The 15,633-nt window shown below is 47.2% G+C and overlaps 1 protein-coding gene across 1 annotated transcript in view; it reads left to right on the top strand.

Moving 5' to 3' along the window:
- The first annotated feature begins 236 nt into the window (after positions 1-236).
- The window catches only part of ARHGAP22 (Rho GTPase activating protein 22), a 162,231-nt gene continuing 146,834 nt past the window's right edge, over positions 237-15,633 (top strand). Inside the window, exon 1 of the mRNA XM_028481910.1 lies at positions 237-486. Coding sequence (XP_028337711.1) covers positions 453-486 — 34 coding nt within the window. The 5' untranslated portion in view covers positions 237-452. The remainder of the gene's footprint in view (positions 487-15,633) is intronic.

Genomic DNA, 15,633 nt, shown 5'->3' with positions numbered 1-15,633 from the left:
AGCCCGCCCGGCCTCTGGGACCATCGGACCAGCTGGGACCGCGCGCTCCGCCTGGCTCCTCCAGCCCCGCCCTCCTCTCGCCTCCGCCCAGACCGGCCGCCAGCTCCGCTCTGGGATGGGCTGTGCCGTGTGCGCCCCGGCCAGGCGGAGGGACCATCAGACCTTCCCGCCCTGGCCCGGTGATTGATCAGCAGCGGTTACTGAGCCTCTTAATGGTTCGCTTGGGTGGGAATTAATTCTGAGATGGATAAATAATGCATTGAGGTTTACATAGTCCAAGGCAAGCCGTCGGTCCGGAGCCAGGAGAGGCAGCCGAGGGAGCCTCGCTGGTGACGCCAGCGGCCATGGGGGCCCGAGCGGGGCATGAGGGGCAACTGGGCCAGAGGAAGAGAAAAGTGAAGTGGATGACAGCATGATCGGCCCGGCGATTCTGTCCAGGAGGCGGCAGGAACATGCTGAGCCCAAAGATCAGGCAAGCCAGGAGGGGTAAGTCCAACTCCCTGAGGCGGATCTGGACACAGTGTGCGTGCGTCTGTTGGCCGATGGGCATGGATACTCAGCTGGCTGCCACGTTGGGGTCAGATGGGGCAGGCGTTCTGGAGGCATATTGATGACTGACAGCCCTCTCTAGTGATGCTCCTGGGGTCTGTGGGGGTCACACCTGAGACTGCCAAAGGGCGATGGCGAGCTTATTGCCCCAGTGGGTGTGCAGGCTTCACCCCACATTCCATGTTTTACAGAGTCCCTGGCTTGCCCAAAGTGACCAGGTGACAACTCTGGTAAAACTTTAGTTTTCTACTAAAAGGGAAATGCTGAATGCTCAAGATTTGCCCTAGCTGCCAAGACAAAAGTAGCCCTCACTAGAAAGGGCAATGCCCTGGCTTCTCCAGACAGCCAGGTCCCAGTGAAGGTCTTCATTCTGGCTACCTGGGAGGCTGCTCTGCAGAGCCTGCAGGAGCTGCCACAGCTGGGCTGCAGGAAGCAACCCCTCAGGCAGGCAGGGGCTCTCCCTGGGAGAACTCCCAGGAAGCAGAAGGGCCTGGAGTTGTGGTTGTTGGGGGTGTCTAGAGATAAGTAAGAGATGCGAGTCAGGAGAGCCTTGGAGGGGTGATCCTGCAGCCCTGGGCTAGCGCCCCAACCGGGCCATGGCCCTGCAGAATGGCCTGGGGCCTCAGGACAAGTCTTGGGGCTAGGGACAGCATCTGCCTGGACAGCAACTTCTTGGCCAGTGAAAGTGTCATTTTAGATGAGAGCATCTGTGTTTTAAGAAAATAGAATGTGTCCTTCCATGTGGCCAGTGTCCGTGGAGGGCTGAGCCTCCCTTGTGAGCAAGGAGCACGAGGAGGGTGGTTTGGAGGTGGGTGGAGCTTCTGCCTGGGGAGCTCGGAAACAGTGCTTGCCTCGCCCAAGTGTTTGTGTGCCCAAGTGTTTGTGTATTTGAGGCAGGCACCCTCCAGGCTCTTGTGAGCTCACGGGCACACACCCATCTCATTAGCGCGCTGCAGGCATTTGGATGACTTTCCTGGGCAGGCTGGCCCTCTAGAGTGTAGTCAGAGCCCCTCCATGGGGTGCTCGGAATGGGCTGTCACCTGTGGGCCCCAGTGGGCAAAGGAGGACTGTGCATGGCTCTGCTCAGGGGTAGCAGTACAGCCTGGTGACGATGCAAGGGGTGGGCTGGGCCAGGCTCTCTAAGAGAGCTTGGGTCTCCTCTCCCACTTCTGTCTAAAATGCTGGCCACACTTGGCTATTGAGCACTCGACGTGTGATTAATCCAAACTGAGAAAAATACACACTAGATTTTGATGACTTGGAAAAAAAGAATGTAAAATATCTCAATGATTATTTTACATTGGTCACCTGCTGAAGTGACAATACTTTGGATATATTGGGTTAAATAAAATATGGATTAGAATTCATTTCACCTGTTTTTTCTTTTACTTGCTTCTAATGCAGCTACTAGAACATTTACTATTACATACGTGGCGCACCTTATCTTTCTGTTGGATGGGGCTGGTCAGAAAGAAACCAGTGCTTTGCAACGGGGTCTCAGGAAGCCTGCCTTTGAAATCTCAAACTTCTTAAAAACATTTGTTCTGGGTCAGTGGTTTTCAACCCGGAGCTGTTTTGCCCCTTAGGGGACATTTGTCGATGTCTGGAGACATTTTGGTTGTTCCAGCTAAGGAGTGCTACTGGCATCTAGTGGATATAGGCTGGGATGCTGCTAAGCAGCCTGCAATGCAGAGGACAGTCCCCACAACAAAGAATTCTCCAGCTCCAAATGTTAATAGTGCTAAGGTTGAGAACCCCTCTAGTAGATGATATTATCTTGTAGGATATGTTAAAAGATAAAGTTTATGGCGCTATATATCAGATATTTATAAGGTAATCATTTACCCATAAAAATACATGACCATAAACTATGACAAGGAGTATTCTAAGAGCATAAGAACATATACTACAAATGAAGCCTCTACAGGAAGCAAGTGGTGCTTGAGCTGTGAGCTGAGGAATGGTGGGGCTACCTAGGCAAAGGGTGGTGGAGGGAGGAGGCCACGTTTCAGGCAGCGATCGGCATGTGCAGATGCTGTGGGAGGGGAGGGGCACACAGGGCCAGGAGGCTGGGGCTGGAGACCAGGTCAGGAGTCAGATCACGCAGGGACATTTCTGGAGGAATACAGGCCAAAACTATATGTGAATGCCTCTAAGAAATTGGGCTCTGCTCTGGTAGAAGGAAGACCTTTCCTCAAAATTCATCCCCCTCTGCACCTTTTAGGAGTTGGGCAAGCTACATGTCATAAACCCAGCCTGTCTATAGGATACAGATCACAGGCCCTGGTATCCACACACTGCCTTGTCCAGACTGCTCCAGACAATACATATTCCAGACATACTTCCAGACTATACCACCACCTGGGTACAATGGGTTGAGTGAAAAAGACCTGGGGTCACTTTCTGGAACAGTTAATAAAACCAGCCCCTGTCAGCTGGCTCAGAAGACTTTGCTGCTCTGCAGATAGGGGTTTTCCAAGGACTCTTCCCCAGGGTCATGTTGGCTGTTAACTTCCTGGAAGGTCCCCATCCAGGCCAGCCCTGAGAGAGCCGGCAAAGGCTGCCATCATCCTAAAGCTGTCCCATGGAGGGGGAGATGTCGAGATTGAGAACCTCCCAGGAGAAACCCTACTGTCACTTACCTGCATATAAAACTAAGTTTGGTCAATAATCTGAGCTCAACTTCCAAGAAGTAGTTAGAGGCAGATGAGGCACGTGTTGCACACACACACACACACACACACACACACACACACACACACACACACACACACACAGAAGAGGACAATAATAATTCAAAAAAGTAGGGAGGCACCCAAACCAGCTGGAAATGTCTCAAAACAGGCCAGTAAATTCAAACAGTGTGCTTGTTTTTACGTGCATCACACAATTTAGACTGATTTGGGAAAGTGGTCCAGATTGGTTCATACCAGCTCACACTGACCATTGATACTGTGATTCTAGCTTGCTATTGCCTGCTTAGGACCAGTTCAGACTCACCCGAGCTTGTCATGGCCTGTGGAAGCCAGACCAGGCCATTTGGGCCCAGGAGTGGTTGACTCTGCCCCACTCAGCTCCTGCCTGACTCCCAGGGTCCCGTCCAGGGAGCCTTTCCTGATGCCACGCCCGGCAAGCTCTAACTCCACTGAGAATTGTTGCCGTATTTCCAGAGTGGGAATGGAAGAGACAAGTCACCCCACCCCTGCCAGTTTTCCCAGAAGAAAAATAAGATACATTTACTAAAACTCCATGAATTTATCACACAGTGGAGCAAGTCACAAGTGCACATGTTCTGTGACACTGTAAAAATTGCAATTTATTTTTTAAGATAGAAAATAAAAACATAAGACTGGCACCCTCTGTCCTGGAAGCAACATGGGTAGTTATGCAGGGTGAGGAAAGGCAGCGGAACCCCAAGCCATAAGCTCATGCCCATCACCGGATTCTGTGAGGGGTACTGGGTTCATCCCCATCTGTCCAGGCCATAGTCAGAACAAAGCCCCCAAATACTTGACCCTGATGCTATCCCAGCCTGCTGGGATTGCTCCCTTCCCTGAAATCCACTGACCCAGGGTCTGCTTCTTCAAAGATTTGTGTATTCCCCCAATCTTGATTGAGGCCTCCTCTGTGCCCATTAGCATTGCCCAAAATAAAGATTTATTGATTTGGTCTTGCCCTGTTCCACAAGGATAAGGTATGGAAGGCAGCCGTGTTGTTTTACCTCCCAAAGAGCTCTTCACTCTGCCTGTCTCACTCAATTTCATGTTAGGAATCGTTTGGTTGGCTTCCCCATCGCTCTTTGGGTTAAAATCCTAAGTCCTTACCATGGCCCATAAGGCCCCTCTTACAAGTCTAGCCACTGGCCAAACCTCCAGCCTCCTCTCACTCTCCAGGCTCCAGCCACACTGGCCTTCTTCCCATTCCTCAACTGTTCCACGGGCCTCCTACCACAGGGCTTTGGCACCCTGTTTCCCCAGCTGGAATGCCTCCTTCTGTCTGTCTGTCTGTCTGTCTGTCTCTCTCTATCTCTCTCACACACACACACACTCTCTCACACACACACACACACACACACACACACACACACATTTCTTAACTCCTCTTCACCCTCCAGTTCTCAGCTCAAGTGTCACCAGCCAAGGAAGTGCTCCCACACACCCCAGTCTAAACTGGGTCCTCTGCTCCGTGCTCTCCTTTCCTTTGTAGCACTTACCTTGGGTTGTAGGTGTACACTCCTGAGTGTGACTATTTGGTGAATAACTGTCACCCCGCTAGACTGTGAGCTCCAGGAGAGCAGGGGCCATTTCTGTTTTTGAATATCATTATACCCCAAAGCCAGGCATCTGGTAGGTACTCAATACATTTATGTTGAATGAATGAATGTATGAATGAATGAATGAGTGAGTGAGTGACTTAATAGCAGAGAAAGCATTAGCCTGGGAGGCTGAAGCACTGTCTCTGGACCTAACTGGTCCAGGTCCTTAAGAAAGTCAGCCCTCCCTTGATTGATTTATATGTTGTAAATATTTTCCAAATTTGTTGCTTGCCCTTTACTTTTATATCAAGGGCTTTTTTCCCCCAGATGTATATAAGTTTTTAATGTTTAATGCCATCAACCTATCAATATTTTCTTTTAGAGTTTCTGCCTTTGTTTAGAATATTTCAAAATAAAATTGATGTTGTGATTAAGGAGGCTCCTTCTTTTAAAGGAGGTCATTAGCCTGATGAGCAAAGCTCCAGTAGCTTGAGCTATTTTCCTTCAAAAGAGTATCAATGTCTTAGAAGCCCTGATGAATGTGCAGAGCCTGGTCAATACTTTGGGGATACAGAGAGAAAGCTCTATGAGTGAGATGAACTACTTTCACTGGCCTTATTTTTCTTGATTTTTCCACAAGTAAGCAAACCAACATTTATTGTGTGCCCTCCGTGCTCCAGACATTTCCCTTGTACTTATTTAATTCTCATGACTACACTATGATGAGGCATCATTATTCCCATTTCAACAGATGTGGAAGGAGAATTGTGGGTACCCTGCCAACAAGTGGTGGAATTCATATTCACGTCTATCCAGTGCTGAGGCCTATGCCCTCTCCCTAACCCAACACAGGGATTCACTCTATCCAAACACCACTGCAGGTGGCCCTGCATGTCTCCAGGAGAACTATAAATTCTTTGAGTAATAAAATGCAGTGTGATTTTTAAGAAGATGCCCACTGCCTGTGAATACATGAAAATTAGATTTGAACAACTGTTGGAATATTTAAGGTTGAATTATTAATACATAGTAGAACACTAAGCAAATTAAAAGGCAAGCCAATTATGAACTCCAGGGAAAACAAAAAGTGGTGCACAAAATATTACAGTATACTACATAGCTCAACTGGGACTAGCAGTTACGTAGTACTAATAATGCAAATTCTGCATATTGATCCAACCAAAAATACACTGGGAGGATGGAGTGGGTGCTTATGTGTGATGGGGACAGGAGAGTGAAATAAATAAAATCCTCATCTTCCATAGTTAGAGGTCAATAGATAACATTTAAAATGGAAAAAAATCAAGAAGTGATTCAGCATAAAAACAGACCATAAATTAATGGAGCAAAATAGAGAGCCCAGAAATAAGCCCATGTATATGTAGTCAATTAATTTACAGCAAAGGAGCCAGCAATATACAACAGACAGTATATGGAAAGGACAGTCTCTTCAGAAAACTGTGTTGGGAAAGCTGGACAGTCACAAGCATAAGAATGAAACTGGACCCCTATCTTTCATCATACACAAAAATCAACTCAAAATGGACTAAAGACTTGAACATAAGACCTGAAACCACAAAAATCCTAGAAGAAAACATATGGGGTAGTCTCTTTGACATCAGTGGTGGCAATCATTTTTTGGATTAGACACAAAAAGCGAAGGAAAGGAAAACAAAAATAAACAAGTGGGACTACATCAAACTAAAAAGCTTCTGCATAGCAAAGGGAACCCCCAACAAAATTAAAAGAAACAGAATGGGAGAAAATATCTCCAAATCATATATCCGATAAGGGGTTAATATCCAAAATATACATAGAACTCATACAACTCAATAGCAAAAAAGAAACAGATTAAAAAACGGGCAGAAGAACCGAATAGACATTTTTGCAAAAGAAGATACACAAATGGCCAAGAGGTACATGAAAATGTGTCACTAATCATCAGGGAAATTCAAATCAAAATCCAGATTGAGATATCACCTCATAACTGTTGGAATGGCTACTATCGAAAAGACAAGATAACAAATATTGGCAAGGATGTGGAGAAAAGGGAGCTCTTGTACACTGTAAATTCGTGCAGTCACTATGAAAAACAGTATGGCGGTTCCTCAAAAAATTAAAAATAGAATTACCATATGACCCAGCAATTCCACTTCTGTGTATATATCTAAAAGAAATGAAAACAGGATCTTAAGAGATATCTGTACTCCCTTGTTTATTGCAGCATTATCCACAATAGCCAAGACATGGAAACAACCTAAGTGTCAATCAACTGATGAATGAATAAAGAAAATGTTATATATAAAAACATAGGGGCTTCCCTGGTGGCGCAGTGGTTGAGAGTCTGCCTGCCGATGCAGGGGACACGGGTTCGTGCCCCGGTCCGGGAAGATCCCACATGCCGCGGAGCGGCTGGGCCCGTGAGCCATGGCCGCTGGGCCTGCGCATCCAGAGCCTGTGCTCCGCAACGGGAGAGGACACAGCAGTGAGAGGCCCGCGTACCGAAAAAAAAAAAAAAAAAAAAAATGTGTATATATATATATATATATATATATATATATATGAATAGTTTCCAGCCATGAGGAAGAAGGAAATCCTGCCACTTGTGACAACATGGATGGACCTTGAGGACATTATGCTAAGTGAAATAAGCCACACAAAGAAAGACAAATACTGCATGGTATTACTTATATGTAGAATCTAGAAACGAAAACAGAAAAAGCAAACTTATAGAAACAAAAAGTAGAAAGTGGTTGCCGGGGCTGGGAGGTGGTGAAAATAGGGAGAAATTGGTAAAAGGGTATAAACTTTCAATTATAAGATGAATAAGATCTGAGGATCTAATGTGTAACATGGTAACTATAGTTGATAACCCTGTATTGTATCATTGAAATGTGCTAAGAGAGTAGAACTTAAATGTTCTCGCACACACAAAAAAGATAAATATGTGAGTTGATGCATGTGTTAATTAACTAGATGAGGGTAATCAGGAAAAAGTGAAAGAAAGAAATAGCGATAAATAAACACTATTTGGAAATGTGGAGGTAGGGGCTTCCCTGGTGGTCCAGGGCTTAAGAATCCTCCTGCCAATGCAGGGGACACGGGTTTGAGCCCTGGTCCGGGAAGATCCCACATGCCGCGGGACAATTATGCCCATGTGCCACAACTACTAAAGCCCGAGCACTCTAGAGCTCACGTGTCGCAACTACTAAGCCCCCGTGCTGCAACTACTGAAGCCTGTGCATCTAGAGCCCGTGCTCCGCAACAAGAGAAGCCACCACAATTTAAAAAAAAAAAAGAAATGTGGAGGTAAATACCAAAGGAACCAACTGAAGTGGCTGCCTCTGGGGGCTGGGGAAGGGAGTGGGTGGGAGAGCAGGAGCCTGCCAGGTCTCACCCTAAAGCTTGCAGGGCTATGTGAGGTGTGGTCAAGAAGTGATAGACTGGAGTCACCTGACCTCATACCAGTTCACACTGGAATATTGTTCAGAGGGAAGTTTCTGCTCTTAAGGGGTGACCATGGGATTCATAGGCCTCCTCTGATTGCTTGGTTTTGAATAGTGTGGCCTTCCCAAATATGCCCATGGTCATCCCATGCTGCCCCCGCTCAGGCTTGTCAGGTGCTCTGAGGGCTCCCTAAGACAGACCACCTCTAGGGCCCTGAGAGTGGGACAGCAAAAGGCCAGTAACCTAATTAGGTGATATGGCATCTGCTTTGCCTGAGATGCAGAGAGAATCTAAATTCTCGGAAGAATTTAGACACAGAGGCACATGCACTTGGCCAACTGTGAGCCTGCTACGCAGGAAGGCAGTGAAGGGACCAGGTGATGCGGCAGGGAGAACATACCCATCCCACATCCAGGTAGGGCTCTCAACAGGGGAGTGATGTGTCTGGACAGAACGTTAGACAATGGTGCTGGCTGCACTGTGGGCAGTGGGTCTACAGAGAGTGACCCTGAGGGCAGGGAGAAAAGAGATAGATATAGATGTTCAGTAAATGCTGTGGGATTGATGGTGTTTCCTATCTGCCATCTGCAGAGGGCATGAGGGGACAGCAGGACCGTTGTCAGAGCACATCTACTGAGAGCATTCAGCCACTGCCAGGCAGGTTCCCCTGCTCCTGGACACACCCCAGCCCCAGACTACCAGTCTATCTGCTGCCACCGAGGCTCTTGTGCTAGGAGATGAAGGTGGCAGTTTGTGTCCTGTGGACCCAGGCCTCCTCCGTCCTCCTGCCTCTCCTCCCAGATACCAGCTGATGGGAAAACTGAGTTCTTCCGTGGGAGATACCCAGAGTCTATAACCCAGCACTCTTAGACACTCAGGATATAAGGCACTTCCAGATGCTGGGCTCCAGGAACTCCAGGCTGGACTTTTGTCCCCAGAGAATTGAAGACTTGGCCATGACCTTCACGTTTGCAGACAGGAATAAATGATTTATTTGCAAGACAGGCCTGAGCTGGGTTAGACCTAGGCCGGGAGAGCTGCCTTGGGCTCCCCCAACCAAGGCAGCCAGGGACCTGCCTGACTGCTGAAATCATCAACAGCCTCCATGATTACTTAACCAAGGGTAGAGAATGTATTGATCTAAGCTAATGGCCTGTAGGCAGGCAGAAATTAAATTTATAATCAATATAGAATTATATCGACTCCACTGATCCCTGGCTCCTGGTGAATGGCTTGCTAATCGGAACAGGAGCAGAGGCAGCAAACCTAGGGCCAGCTGCTCCCAGGCGAGGTCCAATAGAGGGAACAGAGGCCTCCCAAGGCCTCAGCCTGCAGCAAAGAGAAACAGTACTCACCACCGTTCATCCTTTCAGGGCTTCTCTGTTTACAAAGCACTTTCAAAGTGTCATTCGTTTCTTCCTCACCATGGTCTAGGAAGTGGATCAGATTTGTATTTTGCTCTCATTTTATGTGGAAACCTGGGGCTCCAAGAGGCTAAAGAGCCTCCAAATCCTGTGCACCTTCCATGACCTCAGTTGGCCTCTCCACTCCCACCACCAAACTGGGAAAAGTAGGAAAACTACATTCCATGTTTCCTGCTCTTACTTGAGCTCCTCTGATTACAGGAGTGGAATCAGTGATCTTGTGCCCTTAACCCTTTCATCATGTGGAAACAGGCCATGGGTAGGAGAAATCCCACTGGCAGATTTCTTCCAGCCCAGGAAGATCATCTGTAGAGGCATAAGGTCTGTTGGATTTGATCTTTCCCATCTTCTTTGAACTTGAGGATTGCTGTCTTAGGTCCACTCATTCATTCAGCAAGCATTTGAGAGGCTCTCTGCTACAGGCCAGTAATCAAGCATGAGGAGGTCACCCTCTCTGGCCATGAGAAGCTCACAGATCAACACAGAGGTTTGAGAGGCATGTGTCCGGCCAGAAGTGTGTGCCATCTATGGAGTGGCATAATGGATGGCAGTCAAGCCCCTGCTTTGGGAACCTGCTAGAGGAGTGTTCACATAGTAGGAAACGGCTGCACCAACACTTCAAGAGTGTCAGGGCTCATCAGGCGGGCAAGCACAGAGGTGCAGCTGTCTGGCACAAAATGGCCTTTGTGGGGACCAGTCGTTGATCTGGAAAGAGTGGGGTGTGTGGTATGAGTGGGAAGTGAAGCTGGAGTCCTGACTGCACACAGGCTCACAGAGGCCTTCTCATCTTCCTGACTTCATACCCATGCCAATGATGGCTAAAGCATAGCCTCTTTAAAGGAGATGCAGAAAGAGGGATCCCACCATGGCAGGATGGTTGGAGGTCCAGCCTGTGGATAGAGGTTAGGTGACGTCCATCAGGCTTGTCTTTCTCAAAGAAGGAGGTTTTCATTAGTCTTGGTAGGAAGGGGTTAGGGTTTGGTCTGTTCTAGGGCAGGCACATGGGTCCTGTGAGAGTCAGGGTTAAGAGCCTGGGAGCCAGACTTTCTGGCTTTAACCCCATGCTCTCTCATCCTGCATGTCTTCCTGTTCCATCTGCTGGGCACACCCTTTCTCCCTCCCAGCCTTCCATAGTGTAGGGGAGGAAAAACTTTTCCTCTACCCTCTTAAGTTCTGTACCTGAGGCCTGCTAATTAAATTGCTAAAAGATTAACAGGAGAAAAGACATATAAATTTTATTGATAGTTTTAAGTGTATGGGCAGGGGCTTTATAGAAACGAGGCAGTTAACCCCAGGGTCAGTAAACTGTGGGAAGGTGACAAGGAAAAGTATGGTAGATAAGCGATGTTTAGTAAGGTTCATTATGCAGACTCAAGTCGTCTCCTGATGATAAGAATCTCATTCTCCTTTTCCTGGTACAGGAGTTGCAAGGCACCTTTACAAAGGGAAATTTATGCCCTGCTTTTGAGCAGAAAGGGTGCGGGAAAAGAGCTCTTCCTGTGTGCTGTTTCTCAGTTGCCTTCAGCTCAAAATAATCAATATGCCAAAGTGGCATATTTGGGGGTGGCATAACCTGATCCCTTTTAACAGCTTACTCCATTCTTTCATCCAGCTTCAGCCTCACTTCTGGCCTCCCAACCTCCCAGCCTGAGTTCCTTGCTACTGCCTTCACACTCTCATTTCCCCTTATATGTGCCGAGATGACAGACTCTTGTATTTGAACGTCTCTGTTCTCCCTTTACTTGTACCATGGCAGGCACGTGCCTTTCATTTCCATACCCCAGTGGCTTGCACAGGGTGGACACCCAGGAGGCCCTATAAGCCCCATGAATGGATAAAAGAACACTGGATCCAGTTGAACCTGGGGGTTCACACTGCATGGAAGGGCAGGTCAAGCAGTTTGGGGGTTGCTCTGCCTCCTGCGCCCCCTTGCTGAAGACCAGCACCAGCTGAGTCAGGAAACAGACCCAGGAAGAGCCAATAAAAATAATGGTAAAGAAAGTGATCTTTTATGTTGATGTTTTGAAAGCATTAAAATAATCATTATGGAAAAAACCCAAACTTTCTAGATCCCCTCAGAGTTTTATTAAAATTAATACTTTTTACTTAAGGGGGGTGGTAGGTTTCCCCTTTGTCCTTCACCTTTCAGACCCCTAAGTGAGACCCATTAGGAGGGCCTGGCTGATTCTCTAGACCCCTCAGATAGGGGACTTAGCAAAGAACAGATGACCAAGTGGAGCCCAGAAAGAAGCTAAGTAACTAAACAAAAATTTTAAAGGTAGGGGGCACTCAGGAACCGTCCTGTAATAAATCATCTGAGGCTCATGCCGTGCTCCCAGGACAGCACAGGAACCTGGCGAGGCCCCCTTGCCCTTAGCTGCAAATTGCATTAACTTCATGAAACTGTCTCGTCCGGCCCCCTGCAGAGTACCCCTTCCATTACCTCACCTCTCTCTTCTCCATTAATCTTTCTGCCTCAATACTTACCCTTTAAATCAATTCATCTCTGAGAGCCATCTTGCTCTTTCCCCAGCCCGGCTTTAAAATCCCATTGATTTTTATAAATCAATTGTGTTTTAGTTCAAGTGCAGCCACTCCTCCACGCTCTCGGGGCTGCACTAACAGAGCTACAGATGGAAAAACAGGGTGCCGATGCCCCAGCAGCTGCCAAGGCCAGTGCTGCCACAGCCTGGTCATAAGGGCCTGAAAACGATCAGGTGTGCTAAGTGTGGATCTCCTAAATAGACCCTGAGATGAGCAGTGTATGTGGTAATTTCGTAAGCAGGTGCTCCCAAGGGACACCAGTGAGGGGTGGCGGGGGTTGGGGGGAGCAGCACCAGGAAGGGGAGAGCCAAGCTGGGGTGCAAAGCCAATAAAGGAGGGGTCTCAGCCTGAGCCCCAGGGGAACTATGAATGTGAATTGCACCTCTTTATCCCTCTAAGTGGTGTCCAACTAGAGACAAGGCTGCAGGGGCTTTCAGGCTCCCATATGCAGGAGTCTTTGGCCAAGGGCTGTGGGGCGAGGGAGGGATATAAATTCCTGGGCACTTCCAGTTCTCCCAGTGCCTGCTCAGAATGGCTCCAATAACCCAAGGACAGACTTCAAAACGGGCCAGCAGCCCTGAAAAACCACCCGGGGTAAGCTGTTGGAAGTAAGGGGGCATAAAGACAGGAAAAAGGAATCAAGGGAATTTGGGCAGAGCTCTGACATGTTCCACTGTGTAAGGTATCTTTAATGTGTTCTCAGCCATTTCCAAGATGCAGCAGCTGCCAGGTATTCTCGTTGAAACACTGGGGGAGTGAATGACCTGCACACCCTTCCTGAGCCCCTCCTTATGCGAGATGGGGTGGAACAGACAGGCTGGAGTAGACCCAGGCCCAGTGGAGGGGCTCACCTACAGAGAAGGGGCCCCCGACCTGATCCCATAGAAGGTCCACAGGTGGGCCTGGGCCATGCTTCCATGAAGCATCATCTGTTCAACCTGGAAGCTCCGAGTAGGCAGAGGCTAGGCATCTCTTTGTGTTGTGGTCCACAGCCCAGTGCAGTGCTTGTTGCAGATAAATATGCAGAAACATTTATCAAACTTGTGATATTTTAATTGCTATTTTAGATCTCCTGAGGGGATTTAGCTGCATTCCAAAAGAGCTCTCTCTTTTAAAGTTTTTATTTTAATTTATGTAAGTAATGTATGCATTCCTTCCTGTATAAAACCACAATACTACAGCCCCATCCTCCCCTTCATGACCAAAATCACCGTTACAGGTGTGACATGTTCCTTCTATGCAAATGCATGTACCCACCGAATATACCTTGTGAATATACCTTTTGTTTAAGGGGCTGTGTTTTTCTTCCCTTTTTATATAGTTTTATAATTCGTATTTTTCTGCTATTTGCTGTCTTCCACCTCTATAATAGAACTTAAGTAAATATTAAAGCAGAAAAGGGGAGATGGAAAGGTTGGGGGATACATCTTCTTAAGGGTGGTCAGGAAGTCCTCACTGAGAAAATGGCATTTGAATAAACAACAAATGGGCTGAGAGGAAGCCCTATGGGGCCAGGGGTGGCAGGTGCAGAGCCGGGAGGCCAGTGCATGGCTGGCCTGTTTGAGGAACAGGAGAGGCCAATGTGGCCAAGAGCAGGGAAGTGCAAGGAGGTCTGAGAGGCCACATGGCCAGGTCCCAAAGACCCTTCTAGGCTGTAGTGATGGCTCCTACTTTTACTCTGAGTGAGAGGGGGAGTCCTGCAGGGTTTTCATAGGGAAGTAACATGATCTAACCCCCATCTTTAAAAACTGTCTCTGGCTGCCCTGTTAAGAAACTGCAGTGGGGGGATGGCAGATGGCAGACTGGAGAAGAGGCTGTAGCAGTAACTCAAGTGAGAAATGATGGCATCTGGGAATGGGCATGTCTGATAGTGTTTCCATTGACTGAGATGGAGGAAACCACGAGAGGAGTAGGTTTGGGGGTGAGGAAAGACCAGGAGTTGAGCTTTGCCATGAGATGCTGGAGGTGGATGGTGTGATGGACGCCTGGGTCTGGGGTTCAGGGCTGAGCTCTGCACAGGTGCCTTCCACACATCGATGGTGTTTTAATCCATGAGATGGAAGGAGATCACCGAGACAGTGAGTGTGGACAGAAATGGAGTCCAAGGACTAGCCCCTGGTGCTGGACTTTAAGAGGTGGGGATGATGAGGAGACTGAGAGTGGTAGCCAGTGAAGAAGGGGAGAGGCAGGAGAGAGTGGTTTTGGAAACCAAGGGTAGAAATGGTCACGGAGGCAGGAAGGACCAACTGGGGTCAAGTGGTGTAAGGGGAAGGAATGGATGGGCTGACTTGACCTTGGATTAAGCAACGTGAGGGTCATTGGTGGCCTTGATAAGAGCAGTTTGGGTGGTACAGAGGTAGGGTAAGGCTGACTGGGTGGGATCAAAAGAGAACAGGAAGCAGTTAGGGATGATGAAAAAATTATGGAGATGAATGGTGGTGATGGTTACATAGCAATGTGAATGTACTTAAAGCCATAGTGAACTGCACACTTAAAAATGGTTAAAATGGTCAACTTTATGTTAAGGGTATTTTACTACAATAAAAAAAGAGAATAGGAGAGGAATTGGAAAGAGTGAAGACACCTCTTCTGAGGTGTTTGTTGAAGAGGGGAGCTAACCGTGTTCGCTCATATACATTCATCTCATTCTTTTTAACTTCTGCCATGCATCCTATAATGTGAATACAGCACAGTTTATTTGGCTATTTTCCTATTGTTGGGCATTTGGGTTTTTCCATTTTTAGGGATCACTCAGAGTGCTCCAAGGGCATCCTTGGGTGTGACTACCTAGGCACTTGTGGTTCTCTCTGCAGGAAAGAGGTAAGAAATGGAATTTGCTGGGTTATAGAGTGGGCATGTTTTCAATTTTAATAAACACAGCCCAATTGCCTTCTATAAAGTAGCTTACAATAACTCACAACACATGATATTACTGAATTTTAAAAATTTACCTGCCTAAAGGGTACACAGTGCTGCATCATATAATAGCTATAATTTGTACTTCCCCCTGATTACTACTGAAATCTAGCATCACTACACATCTTTATTGGCTGTTTGTATTTCCTCTTCTGTACATTCACTTCTTTAATTTCTTCAACTCTGACAAACAAAAGATTTACACTTCCCAATCGGAGAAGAAAAAGAAATAAAAGGAATCTAAATCCGAAAAGAAGAAGTAAAACTGTCACTGTTTGCAGATGACATGATACTACACATAGAGAATCCTAAAGATTCTATCAGAAAGCTACTAGAGCTAATCAATGAATTTGGTAGAGTAGCAGGATACAAAATTAATGCACAGAAATCTCTTGCATTCCTATACACTAATGATGAAAAATCTGAAAGAGAAATTAAGGAAACACTCCCATTTACCATTGCAACAAAAAGAATAAAATACCTAGGAATAAACCTACC

Source organism: Physeter macrocephalus, chromosome 20, assembly GCF_002837175.3.
Source record: "Physeter macrocephalus isolate SW-GA chromosome 20, ASM283717v5, whole genome shotgun sequence".
Taxonomy (NCBI): domain Eukaryota; kingdom Metazoa; phylum Chordata; class Mammalia; order Artiodactyla; family Physeteridae; genus Physeter; species Physeter macrocephalus.
The sequence above is the reverse complement of the archived record's forward strand: the minus strand, read 5'-3'. Positions and strand labels throughout refer to the sequence as shown.